This window comes from Ursus maritimus, unplaced genomic scaffold, assembly GCF_017311325.1.
Source record: "Ursus maritimus isolate PB19 unplaced genomic scaffold, ASM1731132v1 scaffold_20, whole genome shotgun sequence".
NCBI classification, from domain to species: Eukaryota; Metazoa; Chordata; class Mammalia; order Carnivora; family Ursidae; genus Ursus; species Ursus maritimus.
Window position 1 is genome coordinate 5497628 of NW_024424453.1, and position 19325 is coordinate 5516952.

Consider the following 19325-nt stretch of genomic DNA (forward strand, 5'->3'; position numbering starts at 1 on the left):
ATCTGTAACAACATGGATGGATCCAGAGTATTAAGTGAAATAAGTCACAGAAAGACAAACACCATATGATTTCATGAATATGGGGAATTTAAGAAATAAAACAAAGGAACAAAGACAGACAGACAAACCAAGAGATCCTTAACTACAGAGAACAAACTAATGGTTACCCGGAGGGAAGGTGGGTGACGGAATGGGCCAAAGAGGTGAAGGGAATTAAAAGTATACTTATGAGTACTGAATAGAAAATTGCTGAATCACTAAAGTGTATACCTGAAACTAATATATGTTAATTATATTAGAATTAAAATTAAATAAAAATAATCAACTTTAATAATATGATTAAAAACCCCAATTTAATGGATTCATTACATAAAATAGATTTTAAAAATTTTTTTCTAACTCAGTCTTAATTTTTCTCTAATATAGGAGAGGGCTTACTGTCAGAAATAAAAACTGATAAATTAATGTACTTACATGTAATACTGACAGACGTGATTCTTTTTTCTAAATATTTCATTTTCCAAGGTAAGAAATTCAATAGCTATGTTTTTCTCTTCTTCTAAGGCATCCTTTTCCTTTTCCACCAGCTTAACTCTGTTTAACTACAAAAATTTAAAGTGTACAGATTATTCAAATATACTTTATGTGTACAGCTTCAGTTTCAAATATATCCACATTAGACAAAAATATGAGCTATATTAATAAAACTGTTCATTTAAATGTCAATAATATAAAATTCAACCTAGAACAGTAAAGATTTCTTTAATAATTCTAACTTTACTATTTAACTCAGCAGAATTTTTCAATAAACAAAACAGTCTGATCTGCAAGAAGAGTCTATAGAAGATTCACCTTCTCTCCTCTGTGTTCATTTAATATTTCAACTCTCCGACACAAGATTTTGATAGGCTCATTTAGCCGTCCGCAACCAATGATATCTTCTAAATATTCAAGCATACCCTCATCATGTTCAGTCTGGCCTTTTGGTTTCATCATAGCGATTTGTTCAACTTCACCCTTAAAAAAAAAAAAAAGTTGTATTACACACTTACTGTGTACGTTTAGCCACATCAATCTTGTGAGAATCAGAAACTATTAAACCCAACAGTAACCAACAACTAAATGATGTCAATCAGTAATGAGATTTAATAAGATACAAATAAAAATGTTTTCTCCACTGGTGTTTTCATTTTCATAGGTGGTAAGAAATATATATTTATACTCCCTTACATCAACTTTTACAAAATTACAATATACAGTCACATACACATATTAGAGCCAAAGAAAGATTCCCAATCTAAAAAGTTCATTCAATATAAAAAAAAGTATTAACTTTTCTATGAAGCAAAACTCAGCAAGAAATTCACATAATCTACAATTACTTTGGCAACATTATCAATTGTTAATAACATAATTAGAGCTCCTGTTCTGAAACAAAGAATTTTCAAAAAGATCCTTCATGGATCAACTGCAGTAGGAATCCTGTCCCAAGATAGTTTATTATTAAACTTTGTCTATAAATCTGCGTTCTGAGTTCCTCAACAAGTGCTAGACTTCATAAGGACTTCTCAAACTTAATGTCCTTTCTAAAATCAAAATCATTAAATAAAAAAGGAAATTACCCATTTCTTATTACAAGATATCCAACTGACTGAAAACTAAAAGTCATGGTACATATGAATTTGGAAAACTTTTATTTGCAATCATTAATACAACAGCTTTGAAGTGTAATTAAAATTCTTAGATTCACATTATATTATTTGTATTTATGTAATTTAATTACAAAGTGAAAAAGAAGAAAAACGCACAATCAGTAACCTTCAAGGCTGACTGCCAGGCAGCCATTTAGTTTCATGGTGGAGAAAATTTTGTCTGAACATGCTCAGGCAAAATGCTGCTGCTTTACTTCACATGAGTAGCCTGCTTGTGCTATTACAATAGAAGAAAAGGAAGAGGCAAGTAGAAAAAATACATAATATGCTTTTATTTCAGCAAAATAGCAAGGGTGGAAAAAAAATCAAGAAAAAAAATACATATAAAAAGCATTATTACTTCCTCAATTTAAATATTCAAAATATTTATGAATAAACCTCAAAAATCTGGGGTAAATCTTGCTAATGTAATGACAAAGTCATATTTACTAAGAGCTCCCACATAAATTTAAGTAAAAAAAAAAAAAAAAAGAGAAAACAAAACAAAACAAACAAACAAACAAACAAACAACAAAAACCAAAAGCAAAAAAACCCAAAAACAAACTTGGGGCACTTGGCAGGCTCAGTTGGTAGAGCATACCGCTCTTAATCTCAAGGTTGTGAGTTCAAGCCCCATTTTGGGCACAGAGCCTACTTAAAAACAAAAAAAAAACCCAAAACCAAAAAACAGAAACAAACAACACCAACCCCCCCCCCATAAACTTAAACACAGCTACTTTAAATCATTGAAAAGCATAACTTTTAACATTTTTGTACACTACCATCCTCCTGCAGTTTAACACAATAGAATATGATTACCAAACACAAAGTAAAATTTTACCCAAAGAGCTTGTTATTTTTTCTCTGTAACCTTCAGTATGTATAAACTAGTGTTTTAACTGTTTAAAATATGTAGAGATTTATATAAGACATTTTATTCTGCTTTTAATTATCAGATCCTTCCAAATGTTTGCAGTATTAGCTTTGAGTCTTAGACAGGATTAAACCTGGAATAACGCCCAAAGTTTTGGATTACAAAAGGCAAATGCTAGCCCCTGAAGAAGCAGAGTCTTATTCAAAGTTTTTAGGTAGGCAGGGTTTATCAATAGCAACACTACTGATATTTTGGGCTGGATATTCTTTGCTGTGGGGAGCTATGCTGGGGATCATAGGATGTTTAACAGCATCTCTGACCTCTACCCACTAGATGCCAGTAGCATACCCTCCTACCCTCAGTTGTAACAACCCAGTGTCTCCAGACAATGCTCAATGTCCTGGGCGCAGGGATGCAAAACTACACCCAGCTGAGAACCACTAATGCTGAGGCACTAGTTTAACTCTTTTTTGGGTTTACAATACAAACAACAAAAAATATCTGACATCTGATATTCTAATATACTGCCTAATTCGAGTATCTGAACACCTGTTTTAAGAGGACTGAAAAACTATGCGAAGAGAACTTACGTCTTAGTCAATGGGCATAAGGTATTACTTGAGTAGGTATTTTCAGAGAGCCAGAAGTTAGGATTCAATGTAGCAGTTTACACTGACAAAAATATTCTTAAAGGCATCACACTTTTCCTGGCCAAATTACTGAAGAGATGGAATAACGCAATTAGGAGACTGCCTATCTTTGAGTAAAGCATAGTGGTTGCTTCTTTTGGGTTACCTGCTTCTCCTTCCCCAGTTAAAATGGTGGCTGTACAGCTAGGATTTTTCATTCTAGTAAGGTTGCATGCAGTCCGTTGAAAATAAAAATGCTAAAGACAAGGACATTTATAAATCAAAATAGTTCCATTATAAGTACCACATAACATTCAGTTTTAGATTGTTATATGGCACTCTTTTTTTTTTTTTTTCAACCAGTTATTACCAGATTAGTATTACTGACTCAACAGGCTATTAGAACTTTAGGCCTCTACCTGTCACTTGACTTATTTGGACTACTGTGGTACTCCAATGACAACCTGGGACCTTTCTTATGGCTCTGTTCCTTGATGTCCTTTGCCTGCCTTACCACCTGCTACTATTTGCTTTCTTCTTTTTCCATTTTGCACCATTTCATATATATTTCATATATACTCTGTGAATTCATAATCTGTGCCTGGAAGACCATTCTGCCCCCCTTCCCCTCCGAAAAACATACCTATCCCATGTGAAATTATACAATGTAGTTTTAACTTAGGATAATAAGCTCCATACATTTCAGAAATGTTTTTAAAGCATCAACTAAATTTAAAGTCACCTGTCTACATCAAGGCTCTAAACCACAAATAATGGTTACATGAAAACATAAAAAATTTCAAGTTGCTATAATGCTAGCATCTGAAGCTAGCCAAGCTCCATAGACCTCCACAGTTATCTCTAGCTTCTATACCTTCAGTAGACTGAATAAGCTTTTAACTTTTTTTTTTTTGCTGTTATTTACTACAAACGTCCTTTAAATTATATCAGTGACATTAAGCAATTGTGTAAAATACCAGCTATGGTTTTTAAGAGTAACAGAGAAATAGCAAACATATTTCAAGAAAATATTTATAATACCAAGAGCTTAAACCTTAATTTACTAAAGTAGATGGCAAAGCATGATATTGTGATTCAGTTGCACCATTCTTTGATAATCTATTTTACAGAAATACAGTTTAAAAATCTAAGAAATAAACAGGATGATGCTCTTTATTCTTAATTCACATGGAATCCAAATTTTAGCATGCATGAACCACAAGAAACTCAAGTCCACAGCTATATTAAACGTTTTTTCCCTAATAATTCCTGAAGGATTCTTAGGATAAATATGGGTGTTTGCATCAAAACTAAATGGCCCCAATTTACTGGGCTCTGAAATTTTTAAAAAGATTTTATTTATTTGAGAGAGAGCACAAATGCCCACATGCTGAAGCACAGTGAAGGGGCAGAGGGGGAGGGAGAGGGACAAGCACGTTCCCTTCTCAGCACAGAGCCAGATGCAGAACTGGAGCTCTCCACCCTGAGATCATGACTTGAGCAGAAACCAAGAATGGGATGCTCAACCAACTGAGCCACCCACATGCCCCTGGGCTTTGTATTTTTATATTGTCTTGATAATCTTTTTATTTTCTCCATTTTCCACTGTACCATAAATTGTCCTTTATGTTCTGCTAATAAATTTTTATTCTAATTTGCTCTTTGTCAGCCGTCAGAGGCCAACAAACCAAACCACCAAGGTTAATATCTGCCTAAAATAAATACATAAACAGAAAGGATAATGCTTTAGCAGGTGGACTGCCTGATGTCTATTCTGGTTGCTTAGGGGTAGCTTTTTTCCATAACTGAGGCTGTTGAATCAGACACTTTTGGTTAACTGATAAAGCTAAAAAACTCTTTTGATATAGCACAGACTTACAGGCTAAAAGACTATAACCCAAATAGTCTGTATGACATACCAGGCTTGGGAGAAGTATACTGGAAAGAAAAAGGAAGAAGAGATAAACTGGATTAACCTAGGTCTGAATTACCTATTTCCAAATTACTAAACAATAAGAAAAAAAAACAACAACCTTGGTTCCTACTTAAAGTTCTAATTCAGGTTTTATAATGAAGACAAAAAATATACGAAATTGAAAACTTTGACAAAACTAAAATTGCCTTAATAACTGTAGCTTTAGGAGTTTACAAAACCACTCCTGAGACAGCAATCACTACCTTAATTTTGATCATAAAAGCATTAAGGTTATCATTCTTCTAACTTCGGAGCATATGCACCAAAACCAATGAAATCTCATTTATAAGTCATAGTTACCATGAAATGCTATGGAGACCTAACAAAACCCTACTTATTTTGCACCAACGGTTATTACAATGGGACAAAGGCTTTGAAATTAAGGTATATATAAATGGGGACATGTACAAACATGAGAAGTACAATGGCCAATTATACTTTTGAGGCCTATGTAAGTGCTGGTGGCTGTACAGTCAGGACAAGAAACAGGGCTTAACCATTTCTCTCTTTTGTATCATCTTAGCACCTAGCCTTGTTAGGTACTTATTTGAATCAACTGATGAAATTTAAAATGGATTCAAATACTAGAAATGCTTACTTCAAAAAAATACTAAACCAATAAAAACACTGCAAACATTTTTTTACCCTTATGGACTTCTAAACATTTAGTGCTGTTTAATCTTAAAAATCAATTTTTACTTTACCTAATTTAGATTACTTAGACTGTTAAGCACTACCACTGGCCAGTCTATACGTTTTATTCAAACTAAGCACTTATGTTTTGATATTAGGCTGTCTCCAAGTTCCCAGCCTCCCAAATCACATTAAGAGAAATGTTAAATGGGAGAGAAGATAATAAAAAAGCCACATTTTTACTTACCTTCAACTGCTTTAAAGCTAGTGCAGGTGTCTAAGCTTTTGAAAAGGAATTAAATAAACATCCATAGAAACCACTGTCACTCTCCCTCAAGCTTTTAAATAGGGCATCATTAGTTCTACCTAATCCCTGTTTCTTCTTCCTAACAAGTGAATTCCTAAGGTTCCTATCTGTAAACTTAATCAAATGGAAAATCTGTTACTTGGGAAGTTTACCTTGATATTAAAAATGTGTTAAATAATTTGTTAAAAAGGACACAAAAAGGTTGTGATTACATGAGGACAAATGGCTTAAGCTTAGATACTTCGGAAGCACATGTTTAAAAAAGTTGACGATTAAAAAATTACTGTTATTTACTTCTTTGGGAAGTTATGATTTTATTTAGCTTCCTTTATTATGGAATTATATAGAGAGGCTGCACCAAAGGAAATAAAATAACCCTTACAAGGGTTAAAATGCAGTCCACTTTGAGGAATCTTGGCACAGGTGTAAAATTTTGACCAATTATCCCAGGATGATAGTAAATAGCAAATAATAAACAAAAAATAAACATAAGAATAGGTTCCTACAAAATGGTATTAACAAATACAGTATTACAGAGTGAAATAACTTATAATCAACAATTAACGAAACCAAATCCCAGAATATGAAAGTCCATATAACAGTTAAATGTGATTAAAGACACACATACATACACAAATACACAGATTTATTTTCACATATATGTAAATTCAAATTCTGTTTAGAAATATATCTGCAGCTGATTTTCCCCAACATTCATTTTTAAAATAAGTCTGAGTTACAGAAGTATTACAAATGTACCATGCTTGGTAACAAAAGATAGTAATATAAGTCATTCCAGAACAATGGGAACAGACTGAGAACAGTCAGGCATCCTAGCGAAACTTTCAGTATCAAATCAAAATTCCCAACTTAGTTTAAAATCAGTAGCATAAGACATTAAAGAATGTCATCAGCTATTTTATATCACAAAATAGTTTTGTTTCAATTATTATGCTCTTGGGAGATTATGGCTAGAACATAGAAAAAGAAAGGAGCTTCAAATCAAAAAGGAATTTTAATGTATCTGACAAAGCCATGTTTTACACTCAAAACTTTTTGAAAGGGAAGACAAAAGAAAAGATATTTTTGTTACCAAGCAAGGCGGGTAAAACGTATCTTTACTCAAAGAACATACGGTTTCTAATAAAATTCAACTTAACACCAGGTACTTAGTTTTATACCCCTTTAAAAAGACTTCAAGAGTTGTGATACTGCAGAATGACATGAGTTACTTTCTGATCTTCCAATATTTAGTGGTTCAAGTAGGCCACTCCAACCAAAACAAAAACCAGCTTGGTTAACTTTTAGTTAACCACGCTAAGTGTTAAAAAAAAAAAAAAAAATTAGTAAGGCACTCAAGTAAAATTGTCAAACATCAAGTGTACAGAATTCTTTTCTTTTTTGTGCTATTTAATATTAGTACAGATAATAAGGAAAAAAGTAAAGGACTATTAAAAGATAATGAATCTCATTAAAAATATTATCTTAAAGGAACATACAAATAGTAGCAATAAATAGCAGTTATATCCCTGCCACGCTAAAGCAGCACAATAATATTGGTGTTTAATACTTATTTCACTACGCCAATATTTACGTGCTGCTAGAGCGGAACAAGTATGTCAGTCCATCCAAACATAAAATGAGCATCTTATGGTGAAAATAGTTTTGAATGAATTTCCTTAAATTTCTAGAGCAGCAAATAATGATTCGCATCTTGACTGTAGTATGTAAACCATGATGTGCTGCTACAGTACTTTAAGGCCTCAATAATACAGGATTCCAACAGGGGGAAACCCCTCTAAACTATACTGGGGGAAAAAAAAGTAAGAAAAATAAGAGAAACTCTGACGTCTTTAACAAACTTACCTGCAAGATTAAAAATCTATTATGGTCCAGGTCAATTCCATGGCTTCGAAGAAGATTTCCAACATCCTTAAATGTTGTCTTTTTCCCACTTATGTGATAGACAGAAGTATTATCTCTGTAGGCAGTTCTGGATACATAGAAGTTACTGTTAGGAATGACTTCATAATCATCCCCTTCCTGTTTTTCGGAAAAACAAAACCAGAAAACAATTGTTGGTATTAAGTCACAGGTCTGCACCAAATTTCACTCTCTTCATATTCAAACTTATTCTATGGATTAAAAACTTCAATTGAACATGCATATCAACTGGCAATAATTCTCAGAAATAATTCTTAGCAAAGAATAGTTTCCAAGTTTTGATCCTTTCCTCGTAGATCACAAAAACCAAAAAGCCAAACAAACAGAAACAAAACAAAAAACCCACCTCCAGACAAGTCTAAAAACATATTCGATTGAGAAAAGAGCATTTGAAGTGGGACAAGAATCTCACCATATCTGAAACAAACTCACCCAAATTATTAAACCATGCTTACAGATTACTAGTCCATATTAAAAAGCTGAAAGAGACGATTCAAGGAAAGAAAGGTAGTAATGGCATAACATGGCTTAATTTTTTATCTTTTTTTTGGTAAACAATATGCCATTAGTGGAAGGTATAAAGAATTGTAAAGAATCGACAACTACATTCCCCCAATTTCTAAAAAAAAAATCAAACGGATTAAAAAAAAAGTATTAATAATCTACTTTAATATTAAAACTTGCTTTCCCTTAAAAGCTTTGCCATTTTGAAATCATGGCTTTTAAAATTTACACGAATCAAACATAATTATAATAGGCAAAGAAATCAAGCCTCATTTACTGGCAATCATTTTTCAACCTAAATTGTATAATAGAAAAGCATTAAGAAACAAAATTAAAATAGATGACACCATGTAAATTTAATTAAAGCCCTTTATGTTAAAAAAAAAAAATCTAAAAAGCAAAACTTAGAAGCTAAGTCACATCCTTGCTTCATTATGGAGTTTTCTATATTTTTAGGTTCCAACCGGTCATTTTTAAGCCATGAATTTCCAAAGTTACTCAACAGACGAGAAAAAAACCAATACCAACAGAACCATGTAAATAATCTAAATACACATTTTACCTAAAATTGTTTCTTTTTCTAGAAAACAAACTTACTAACTTCACCTTTTCCCTGTTTTAAAAGGGTAATTTACAAAGGATAGTTTAAACTGAAGCAGAGCTCTTTCATATTACAGACACACATATTACAGACTACTAATATTAATGTGAATTAAAATAATGGAGATGGTAAAATTAGTCAACTGTTACATTTTCGAATTTAGGTAATTTATCTGAAAGCAATAAAAACAGAACTTTAAAAATGAACCCAAAATTTATAGTGAAAGAATGCCTAGCTGGCACCCAGGATACTAAAACTGCTCATTTTATTCTAAAAAGATAAGTACTATGATGAGCTACTTATAATTCATTACTCTGGCTGAAAATTTTAATATTTTAAGTTTAACAGCTGCCACCACCACTACTCAAAAAGAAAATATGGTCTTGGAGGTAATGAAATCAGTCTCTGGGAGGTAATGAAATCAGTATCTGTTCTGCTTTAAACATACAGCGATTTTTAAAAGCCAATTTAAGCCAAAAATAATAAATGCGCAATGTGTGGAAATCCTGTGTTCCGTATTTGAAGTTGCAAATAACTAAATACTCCAAAGTCCCTTACCTTATCAATTATCTTCTGAAAATGAACTTCTACAGTACAACTCTGAATGTCCTTGTGTTCATCAGAATTGTGTATTAATACCGAAAGTTTTTTAGATCTTATTTTTTGTGCTCGATAGCCAAACACAAAAAGCATAGAATCAATAACATTGGATTTGCCACTGCCATTTGGCCCAATAATACAGGAAAAGCGCTGCATAAAAAGAACAGAAAAAAAATTAAAGTGAAGTTAAAAAGGTCATACTATACAACTGATTTTAATTTAAACTGCTTGCTTTTTTTACTTGCAGCAAAACTACTAAGTATTTAAAAGGTTTAATTTCAACTTGTTTTCTTACATCATGTTCTCCTTTATCGCAAGCTTCAGCACTTTAAATAAGACTATATTCTAATTCTAACTCACTTTTTACAAAATTCATTCTAATAGAGAAAATACTTCTTCAAACAAAAACTCACCAATTCTACTCAGTGAGGGAAAACTTAATAGCTAAAGAGGTACCAAATATAACCAGGATAAACAAAAAACTAATTTCGGTTGTTAAAAACACAGGAAACATACCATGTGTTATCAATGAGGATAAACATGATAAAATTGAAATATCTTGTAATAAAAACACATTCCCCTATAATAATTATTTAAAATATTTAATCAAATACCTTATGAAAAGGTCCCAGAATTTTTTCCCCAGCATAGGATTTGAAGTTCTGGTTTACAATATGAGTTATCATAAGCCGAGGAGCTCCAGCTTCATTGGCCATTGCTGGAGGTGGGGGAGGAGGGATGCTATTCAAAATCTCTTCTAAACTTCTATTATCAATTTCCTCACTTGGTGTCTCTAAATCAGTCAAAGGAAAGGGAAAGCAAGGGGGGAAAAGCCTGCATTAGTGCAATTTGTTCGGAGAGCTACTGCCTGCTAATTCTTTGGAGAAATGTTATTTATGAAACCTAGAAATCTGTATTTTCCACGTAAATGTATTATCCTAAACTCAGGAGAAATGAAAATCTTTCAGCTTGGTTTTATAAAAAAAAAAAAGAAATTCTTAAAAGAAATGACCACCAGTCACAAAATCCTACAAAAATATATCTCTTAGAAGTCAAAACACTACAACATAAAGCAGGTCTGGGAAAACCACAGCAACCTGATTCTCTGCTCCTCACCTAAACAGGTGGTTAAATCCTAAGGCTCTAGATCTAACTTTCCCCGTATCTCGGAGCACCTAGAACCTTAACTTTGGACACTCAAGAGCTCCAGCGACCCTGTCACAGGGGCTTCCTAATGTCACCCAATTCCTGTACTCACAAAAACTACGGTAGTTTCGAGTAAATTATCACCATCTCTTTAAACGCAATTTAAGACTAGGGAAGTTAAGTTAGGGCCAAGCAACTTTTAAGATATAATCATGTTAATTCTGTCTAGAAAATAGTCCACTAGCTATTGGCTGACCATGCCGACTTCCGCGGAAATACAAGGCCACAAACAAATTCATAACTGTAGCCACGTACTTGCCCCAATCCCCTCCAGCACCGTTACACCGAAATTGCGCGAAGACTCCGATCTCTGAAAACTGCCAAATCGCTTTCTTGAGCTGCTCTACGGGACGGATACGCGATCTACAGACGTCAACTCCGCAGCCCCTCACCTCCGCGCCCCCAAACACCAGACAGTCCCAGGTTGGGCGCGGACCCACCCTGGTCTCCCAGCGCGTTTTCCTGTGGAGTCGCGGCGGTACTCACCTGCGGTAGCAGGAGTCGGGCTGCCCGCGCGCCCGGGCGGGGGTTCCGGCTCCGCGTCGCTGCTGGTGCCGTTCGGGGACTGCGGCGGCTCTTCCCTTCTGCGCCGGGCGGTGGAAGGTTGGGTGCCTTTACGGGGCATGGTCGCTGGGGCCGGGGGAGAGCCAGGAGCAAGTCAGCCCGCCGGGCCGCAGAACCGTACCGGTACATTCCCCGCCGGCGCCCGCGTCGGATGGGTTCAGCCCCCACCCCATGCCACTCGGGGGTCAACTCCGTCCGCCAGTTTCCGAGAGCCCCGTTTAAAAAACGCCGCTCGACGCCAGCGGGTGCTCGGTAAAGAAGGCACAAAAAACCCAAGCGCCAAAAAGGCGGGATTCGTTTTAAGTCCGAACAAGTGGGAAAACCTAGACGTGCCTGGTTATCAAACAAGGATAGAACTGCTTAAGTTCTTTTTATTTTCTTAATGCCCCCCATCCCCGTCCTCCCACAGTAGAAGGGTGTAAGAATCTTATCCTTTAATTTCCTAACGAAATAAATCCTATACGCCGGTATTTACTGACATTCCCACGCTGTTGGGGTTAGGGAAGCAAGCGCACAGACTTTGTGAGAAGAGTTCTATTAGCTTTAGGTTCGGGGGACTATCAACTCTTCCTAGAGTAGCTAATAAGACTAACGGGCGACTCGCCGCCCACTTTCCCCGCCATTTAGCTCTTGGCGCCGTTGACCGCCCCGGGGCTTCCAGGTCTCCTCGCTACCGTCCGACCAGGAAAGGCGGCCGGAGACGAGGGTCGACCACTCTCGACTTCCAAATCAGACGTGGGCAGCGCCTGTTCCAGTTCAATCATCTTGGGGTGGCGGGGTTTGTCCCTCCGTGGCCCGCTGAGGAATCTCGTTGGACAATAAACTACAAAAGGTCACCAGTAAGGGCTCAGATCTGGTGATTAGTCCCTTGGGAGAAGAGAGAAGGTCAGGGGGCAGGGGAGACGCCCTTTCCCCGACAGAAACCAGGATTTCTGAGAAGAGATCCGTGAGGCTTAGAGTCCGCGTCCCCCACACCCCCGCCGAGAGACGCTTAAGTAGCTCAGAGAAGCGGCGCCCGCGAGAAGCGCGCGGGAGTCCCGACTGCCGGGAGGCGGCCGAGGGGGGGGAGGGGTGACAGCGAAAGAAATCTCCCGGCGGCAGCCTCAGCCCAGAGCGGACTTCGGCTGCTCCAGCTCAAGGCCTCTACTTTCCAGGCGCCCGCAGACGGGGCAGGAAGTAAGACTGTGACACCCTGATCAGGAAAATAAGTACTTTACCTGCGGGGCAGTCCACTCACACCAAAGCTGGAAACCGTTGTACAGCACCCCCGCTCCTACCGGTGTTTCGGCTCCGGGTCCTTCACTCGAAAATGGCGCCTAAAATACAAACTCGAACGGAAATTCGTTACAAATGCGCGCAATGCTTTCTGGGAACCACTAATTTGAAAAAAATGCGGCGATTACCACCGCCATCTTCTGGTCGCTTACACGCCTGCGCAAACTCCTGGCGGGACCCAGGTGGCAGGGCACGTTTATACTAAGTGAAAAGGCTGAGCGTAGCACTTTTTGCCTGAGGCCTACGGCAGCAGTCTTATAAAAATATATATAAAAAAAAAACCAATCTGGAGAGTGTTGAACAAGAGGCAAAAACCACTAGGGCTCCACCCACAGCTGAAGAAGGGCTCAGTCATCCACTAACGTCCCTTAAAGAGAGGGCGGGTTTGGGTGACCCGCGGCGGGGAAGTATCGCGAGAAGAGGGAGTGTGCGTAGCTCACTATGGTGACAGGGAGGTCGGGAGGCTTCTTGGTAACTGGTCCTAGCTCTGTGGGAGCAATCGTCACTGCTTACCTGGAACTTAAGGTAAATCTCTTCACCTCTGGATGTGGTGAGGAAGGGGTTTGGAAATTGTGGCCATCAATGGACCCCGCCTTACCTGCTTTAAGTGTATGCGGTATAGAGCATCAGTTATTTTCCATCTCCCTGGAGGCAGTGGGGCTCTGGATGTAGCTTTTGGGATGCGAAGCAGGAACCCCGAGTTTGGAAGGAGTAGAAAGACAAGAAGAACAGAAAACCTGGACTGGTGAATGATTGTATAGTCTATATGTGAATAGCAAAATAATTTCGAATTTATTGGTGTTAGGTCATAAGTGTCACTAGTGAAAGGGGATTTCGGGCTCTTAAAATCATTTGATTGAAAGATTCCGTAATGGAAGAAAAGGTTTGTCGATGTTATCTGGTTATCTTAATGAGAAAAATTATCGATCGGAAAATATTTAACTTTTGAGTACGTTGCACTGTGCAAGGCATAGTCAGGATTATTAAGCAAGTATTCCTGTGCCATGAGAACTTAAGTTGTATTAGTCGATTTTTTAAAAAAAGATTTTGTTTATTTATTGACAGAGAGAGAGACAGCCAATGAGGGAGGGAACACAAGCTGGGGGAGTGGGAGAGGGAGAAGCAGGCTCCTAGCTGAGGAGCCTGACATGGGGCTCGATCCCAGAACCCCGGGATCACGCCCTGAGTCAAAGGCACACGCCTAACGACTGAGCCAGTCAGGTGCCCCTTGTTAGTTGATTTTTAACCTGGAGTCTGTGATCCTGGTGGTAAGGTGATTGAGATTCAGTGGAATTCTTAATACTATCCCCTCCCCCCCGCTGAAACTGTAAATGGAATTCTGTGTGTTTGTGCATTTTTCTGGGGAGTTAGTTTTCCCAGAACTTTGATTACATTCTTCGATGTGATTCTAATCCCCTATTATGTTAACCGTTGGTCGATTTGACTACCTCCAATAATTATTTATTCAGCGACACTTACGTAATTGACGTTGAGAACTGGGAGCCTTTTTACCCCCCTTTAACCTTCGTATACCTAGGGCCTGTCATGGTAAAGCACTGATAAATCTGCTTTATAAATGAATTTATATTGCCGTTCTAAGTAAGTAGTATGAATCTTGCCCCAAGAGCATAAAGTCAGGTTCAGTGATTCTCAAGAGAGATGTGGAGGACACTCCCTGCCAACTGTAAGAATTTGGTGAGGTTCAGGGACTGGCGTGGTTTGCAGGAACACTGACTCGGTACTATAACACACATTTATTTATATTTTTGTTTAAATTCAAGTTAGTTAACATCTAGTGTATTATTAGTTTCAGGGGCAGAATTTAGTGATTCATCAGCTTCATATAACACCCAGTGCTCATTACATCAAGTGCCCTCCTTAATGCCCATCACCCAATAATATATCTTTATTTTTAAAGTTGAAAACAAATTACTGTTTTCATAAGACAAACTACAGACAGTAAAACTCAAGGAAAAAAATTATTGGCTGGTAGGCATATCAAGAAAATGTAGTGATTCTCTTTGAAAGCTTCTGGAATCTTGAATTTTCAAAGTTTGTAAAACACTACAAAACCTGAGTTGGAGAGATATCAACCATGGAAAAAGCAAAGACTAGACCAAATTAAGTGGTGTATAAGGGTCATGGAGACAATGTAGTAGAAAGATGTAACATAACAAAATCCCAAATCCCATCATTTTTTTTGCCACATGCTTGGACAATTTACACAATTTATCAATCTCTGAGAATATTTATTATAAAATCAGTGCATAATGCCTGTCTCATAGGATTGTTTATAATTGTCTAGCACGCATGCTAAGCATTTGATATTGCGCCTTATTAGGGCATGTGCTAAGGATGAATAATGGGATGTCAAGTTAGAAAGTCAGCTTATGAAGGGTCTTGAAAGCCAGACTGAGGATGTTAGATATGATATGGAGGAAACACTTATTAGAAAAATTTTGAGCTAAGGAGTAACTTGGTTAAAAAAGAAAAAAAAAGGTAGTTAAGTGGAATGTGTTAAAGAGGAAAAAGATTTAGATCAGACACGACTGTATTGGATTATTACTGTACAGTCCTCCATGTGTAAGAAGTGCCTACACAGTAGAATGGAAAAAAATCCAGGCATATTTGGGGGAAAAATCTATAGCTTTTGTAGATTTTAATGGTTAAGAGTCTGAATACCTAAAGTCAGTCAGATACTATTCTTTGTTTTTGAATCCTGAACTAGTGATGAGGGGAAAGAAAGTAAAACAAGTTAAAGATAATTCCTAGTTTTACTGCCTTTGATGATTGCTATAAATAGCAATAGGTCTTAACGACAGTTGAGAAAGAAATGTAATTTCAATAAATCAATTAAGTGACCTATAGATTTAGATTTAGTTGAACGTAACCATGCTCCACTCAGAACAAATATTTTCAAAACATGCTAAACCAGGTTGTATAATGTAGAAAAGACATTTATAACAAACAGCTACAGAGTAGACTTAAATCTAAAGTGAAAGTAGGACACTTAGCATAAGTGAAGAAGTGATTTGAGAAGAGATTAGGATCACAAGAAAAAAGACTTAATTGATCCCTTCCAATACTTTGGATACTTCTCATGAAAATAACAGAGTTTAATTATAAAAAGAAGCTGGTCAGATTGGGATAGACTAATTTACAGTCATTTGGGAATGTATAATCAAGTCTCATCTTTCTGATCCAAAATAATCTACTAACAGCCATTATGTGTAATTTCAGGCAGTCCGAGAAGAGAACTCTCACTTTTTACATTTTAAAAATGAAATTGTACCACATAGGAAGAAATAAAAATAAATTGACAGAGACTAATTGGAATTAGAATTCAAATCCACATTTGCAGTTCTTTAAGTACACACCTAAGTTTTGTCATCATCATAATATATTTTTTTTGTCTGCTGATGTGGTTTCAACATTTCATACAGTCTGATATTAGATTTGTGGATAAATCTTTAAAAATATTAATCAAGTTTTTAGTTAATTGCAAGTATTTGGATTAATTAGATCTTAACTAATAAATAAAAATGAACAAATAAACATGAATTTATATAAGTAATGAGTAAATACTTAGAGAATGTTGTTCAAGATTAATAAATTGGTTGGGACACTTGGCTGGCTCAGTTGGTGGAACATGAAACTCTTGATCTCAGGGTTGTGGGCTTGAGCCCCACACTGGGTGTAGAGATTACTTAAAAATAAATCATAAAAAAAAGATTAATAAATTGGCTATAGAACAGGACAGATAGTAATGAATATTCCTCTTGATAATGTTATTATACATTTACATATTATACATTTTACATGTTGCACATACACATATTACACATCCATATAATATGTACATAAATACATTATACATTATATTATATATTAGTATATGAATGTTATTGAAATTCTCACCTATCTTTTTTTTTTTTTTTTTAAGATTTTATGTATTGACAGAGAGAGAGTACAAGCAGGGGGAGCCACAGAGGGAGAGAGAGAAACAGGCTCCCCGCTGGGCAGGGAGTCTGATGCAGGGCTCTATCCCAGGACCTTGGGATCTGACCTGAGCTGAAGGTAGACGCTTAACCAACTGAGCCACCCAGGTGCCCTGAAATTCTCACCTGTCTTAACACAGAAAAAATAGGAAGTAAGGAAGTGGAATAGTTTTTTGGGGAAAGACTATTTTATAAAATGAGTTTGCTTTTTTTCATGTAGGTCGGGATTAGGAAAGATGTACCAGTGGGAGCAGAGGCAAAGAATATAGCTTAGGAAAGAAAATAGGATGAGACAGTGCTATATGAATGGTTGAAACATAAAAACAGATTAGTTTTTTTAAGGTTGTAAAGGAAGATAGCACCAGAAAATGTCCATTCTTAGACTCTAGAAAGAAAAATAATTAGAGTAATGTCTCGGGTAGGATTCTAGATTATAGATAACAGAAAACCTAATCCAAATTGTCTTGAGAAAAAGGAAAGTTTTTCTTCCTCATCATTTTTTTGAATAAAAGTCCTGGGCCACCTGTGAAACAGTCTCTGTGCAAAGGGAACGGAATGTTCTAATTGGCTTAAGTCTCTCTCATGCTGGCTTCACTGAAGCCACCTGGGCTAAAAGTGGGGAAGTGGGTGTTCCAAAGAGAAAACTTCTTTGTAGCTAGGAAGAGTGAATATATGTAGAGTGACAAAAACACCAATTTTCACTATGAATAGCTAATGATTATTTAATTCTTACTATGTTTCAGGCACTTTACTGGACATTTTACACACATTTAATTATCATAACCAGCCTGTGAAGTAGGTATTATTAGACCCATTTTATATAGGGAAGAAAACAGAATACAATATCTGGAAGATCAGTAGGTAAAAGTTTTAATAAGAAGGGGGTCAAGTGCAGTAGAGACTGAAGAGAATGAGAATGGTGATCCTATGAGAAAAATAACATTTATTAGGTTTTTTCAAATGCAGAAATGCATAAAGAAGAAAACAAAATTGGGCATAATCCTATCACTCAGGTAATCCTGTACTAAATATACAAATGTATAGATAAATAAAATACTATGAACAACTTCAAATGGTACAGAAACATAAAATGATAATTAAAACCTTCCCTTCTCATCCCAGTGCATCTGCCCTCACAAAGGTCTCCATTGTCTTGCATATCTTCCCAGAAAAGTGTTTTAGAATCTTCTAGCTTAAATATATATCCTTTTTTATTTACACAGAAAGGATTGTTTTATATTATACTGCCATATACTTTGCTTCTGTCGTTTAACATCATAGGCATCTTTTTATTTTTTATTTTTTTATTTTTTAAGATTTTATTTATTTATTTGACAGAGATAGAGACAGCCAGCGAGAGAGGGAACACAGCAGGGGGAGTGGGAGAGGAAGAAGCAGGCTCATAGTGGAGGAGCCTGATGTGGGGCTCGATCCCATAACGCTGGGATCACGCCCTGAGCCGAAGACAGCCGCTTAACCGCTGTGCCACCCAGGCGCCCCTACAGGCATCTTTTTATATCAGTACATACAGATTCAACACACACAGATTCATTTTTAATTTTTATTTTATTAATTTTTTAAAAAGGATTTTATTATTTATTTGACAGGGAGTGAGAGAGAGAGAGCACAAGCAGGGGGAGTGGCAGGCAGACGGAGAGGGAGAAGCAGGCTCCCCGCTGAGCAGGGAGCCCAATGTGGGACTCGATCCTGGGACCCTGGAATCGTGACTTGAGGTAAAGGCAGCCGCTTAACCGACTGAGCCACCCATGTGCTCCCATCTCATTTTTTTAAATAGTTGCACAGCACTCTAGCATATTGTTGAGTGTGTTGCTTTTATGCTAGTTCATGAATTAAAAGGATGAATTCAAGATGACTGCTTATTTGAGATTTGAAAATTTATGGTTTACTGGCTAGAATTTATTAGGCCATACTGCAAAAGGATTATAAATACAGCAAGCAAAACTAATATTAAAAGTCTGGTTAGCAAGTTCTAGATATAATCATGGCTAGAACTGCAGGGAAATGTAAATACCACAGCATATACATATACTTTAGCAAATGCATAGAGGCATTGGTGTGGGATGGGGGTTGGAGGTCTTCGGTAATTGAACTATATGGCCATTTGCAAGCCTGTTTCTTTTGCTTATTATGCCTTTGAATCTGTCTCTGGAAATGGTGAGCCTGCCTCTCTCTTCTCTCACATGCAAGAGATCCCAGCTCTAGTCTGCAAGTGATTTTATGATGGGACAACCTGAGTAAAAGATCTGCCTGCCTCTCCTTCCTTGCTCTTCTGGGAAAGTGTCACAGGAGTCCAATCAGAACTATCAATTTAGAAAACTGTACATAAAAATTGCACTTTTAAAAATAGGGCCTGGGGTAGGCATAAGCAAACCATTAATTTTAATATCAATACCCAAGGGCTCACCAATATGCAAATGACCCAGACAGAACTTGGTATAAATGTACTTATGATCTAGCTCTTGTGCTTTATCTGTTCTTCACATTCTTGTTCACTCTTGAGGC

General features: G+C 36.7%; 2 protein-coding genes across 7 annotated transcripts in view; one reads left to right on the forward strand and one right to left on the reverse strand.

Moving 5' to 3' along the window:
* SMC4 (structural maintenance of chromosomes 4) overlaps nt 1–12944 on the reverse strand; it is a 36331-nt gene extending 23387 nt beyond the window's left edge. The window contains exons 1-7 of one of the 4 annotated variants that reach the window (XM_040636621.1): nt 12747–12942; nt 11452–11595; nt 10374–10552; nt 9718–9909; nt 7977–8153; nt 853–1017; nt 475–602 (exon numbers count right to left, since the gene is read on the reverse strand). In XM_040636621.1, the coding sequence (XP_040492555.1) occupies nt 475–602; nt 853–1017; nt 7977–8153; nt 9718–9909; nt 10374–10552; nt 11452–11590 (980 nt within the window). In that variant the 5' untranslated portion in view covers nt 11591–11595; nt 12747–12942. Of the gene's footprint in view, nt 1–474; nt 603–852; nt 1018–7976; nt 8154–9717; nt 9910–10373; nt 10553–11451; nt 11863–12746 lie in introns of all 4 variants that reach the window. The other 3 variants (XM_040636622.1, XM_040636624.1, XM_040636625.1) reach the window with 3 other exon arrangements.
* Nucleotides 12945–13222: 278 nt separating this feature from the next.
* Nucleotides 13223–19325, forward strand: part of IFT80 (intraflagellar transport 80) — a 116589-nt gene continuing 110486 nt past the window's right edge. For 2 of the 3 annotated variants that reach the window (XM_008706621.2, XM_008706625.2), the window contains exon 1: nt 13223–13329. The gene's annotated coding sequence lies outside the window, so the exon portion shown is untranslated. Of the gene's footprint in view, nt 13330–18495; nt 18536–19325 lie in introns of those variants that run through there. The other variant, XM_040636626.1, reaches the window with a different exon arrangement.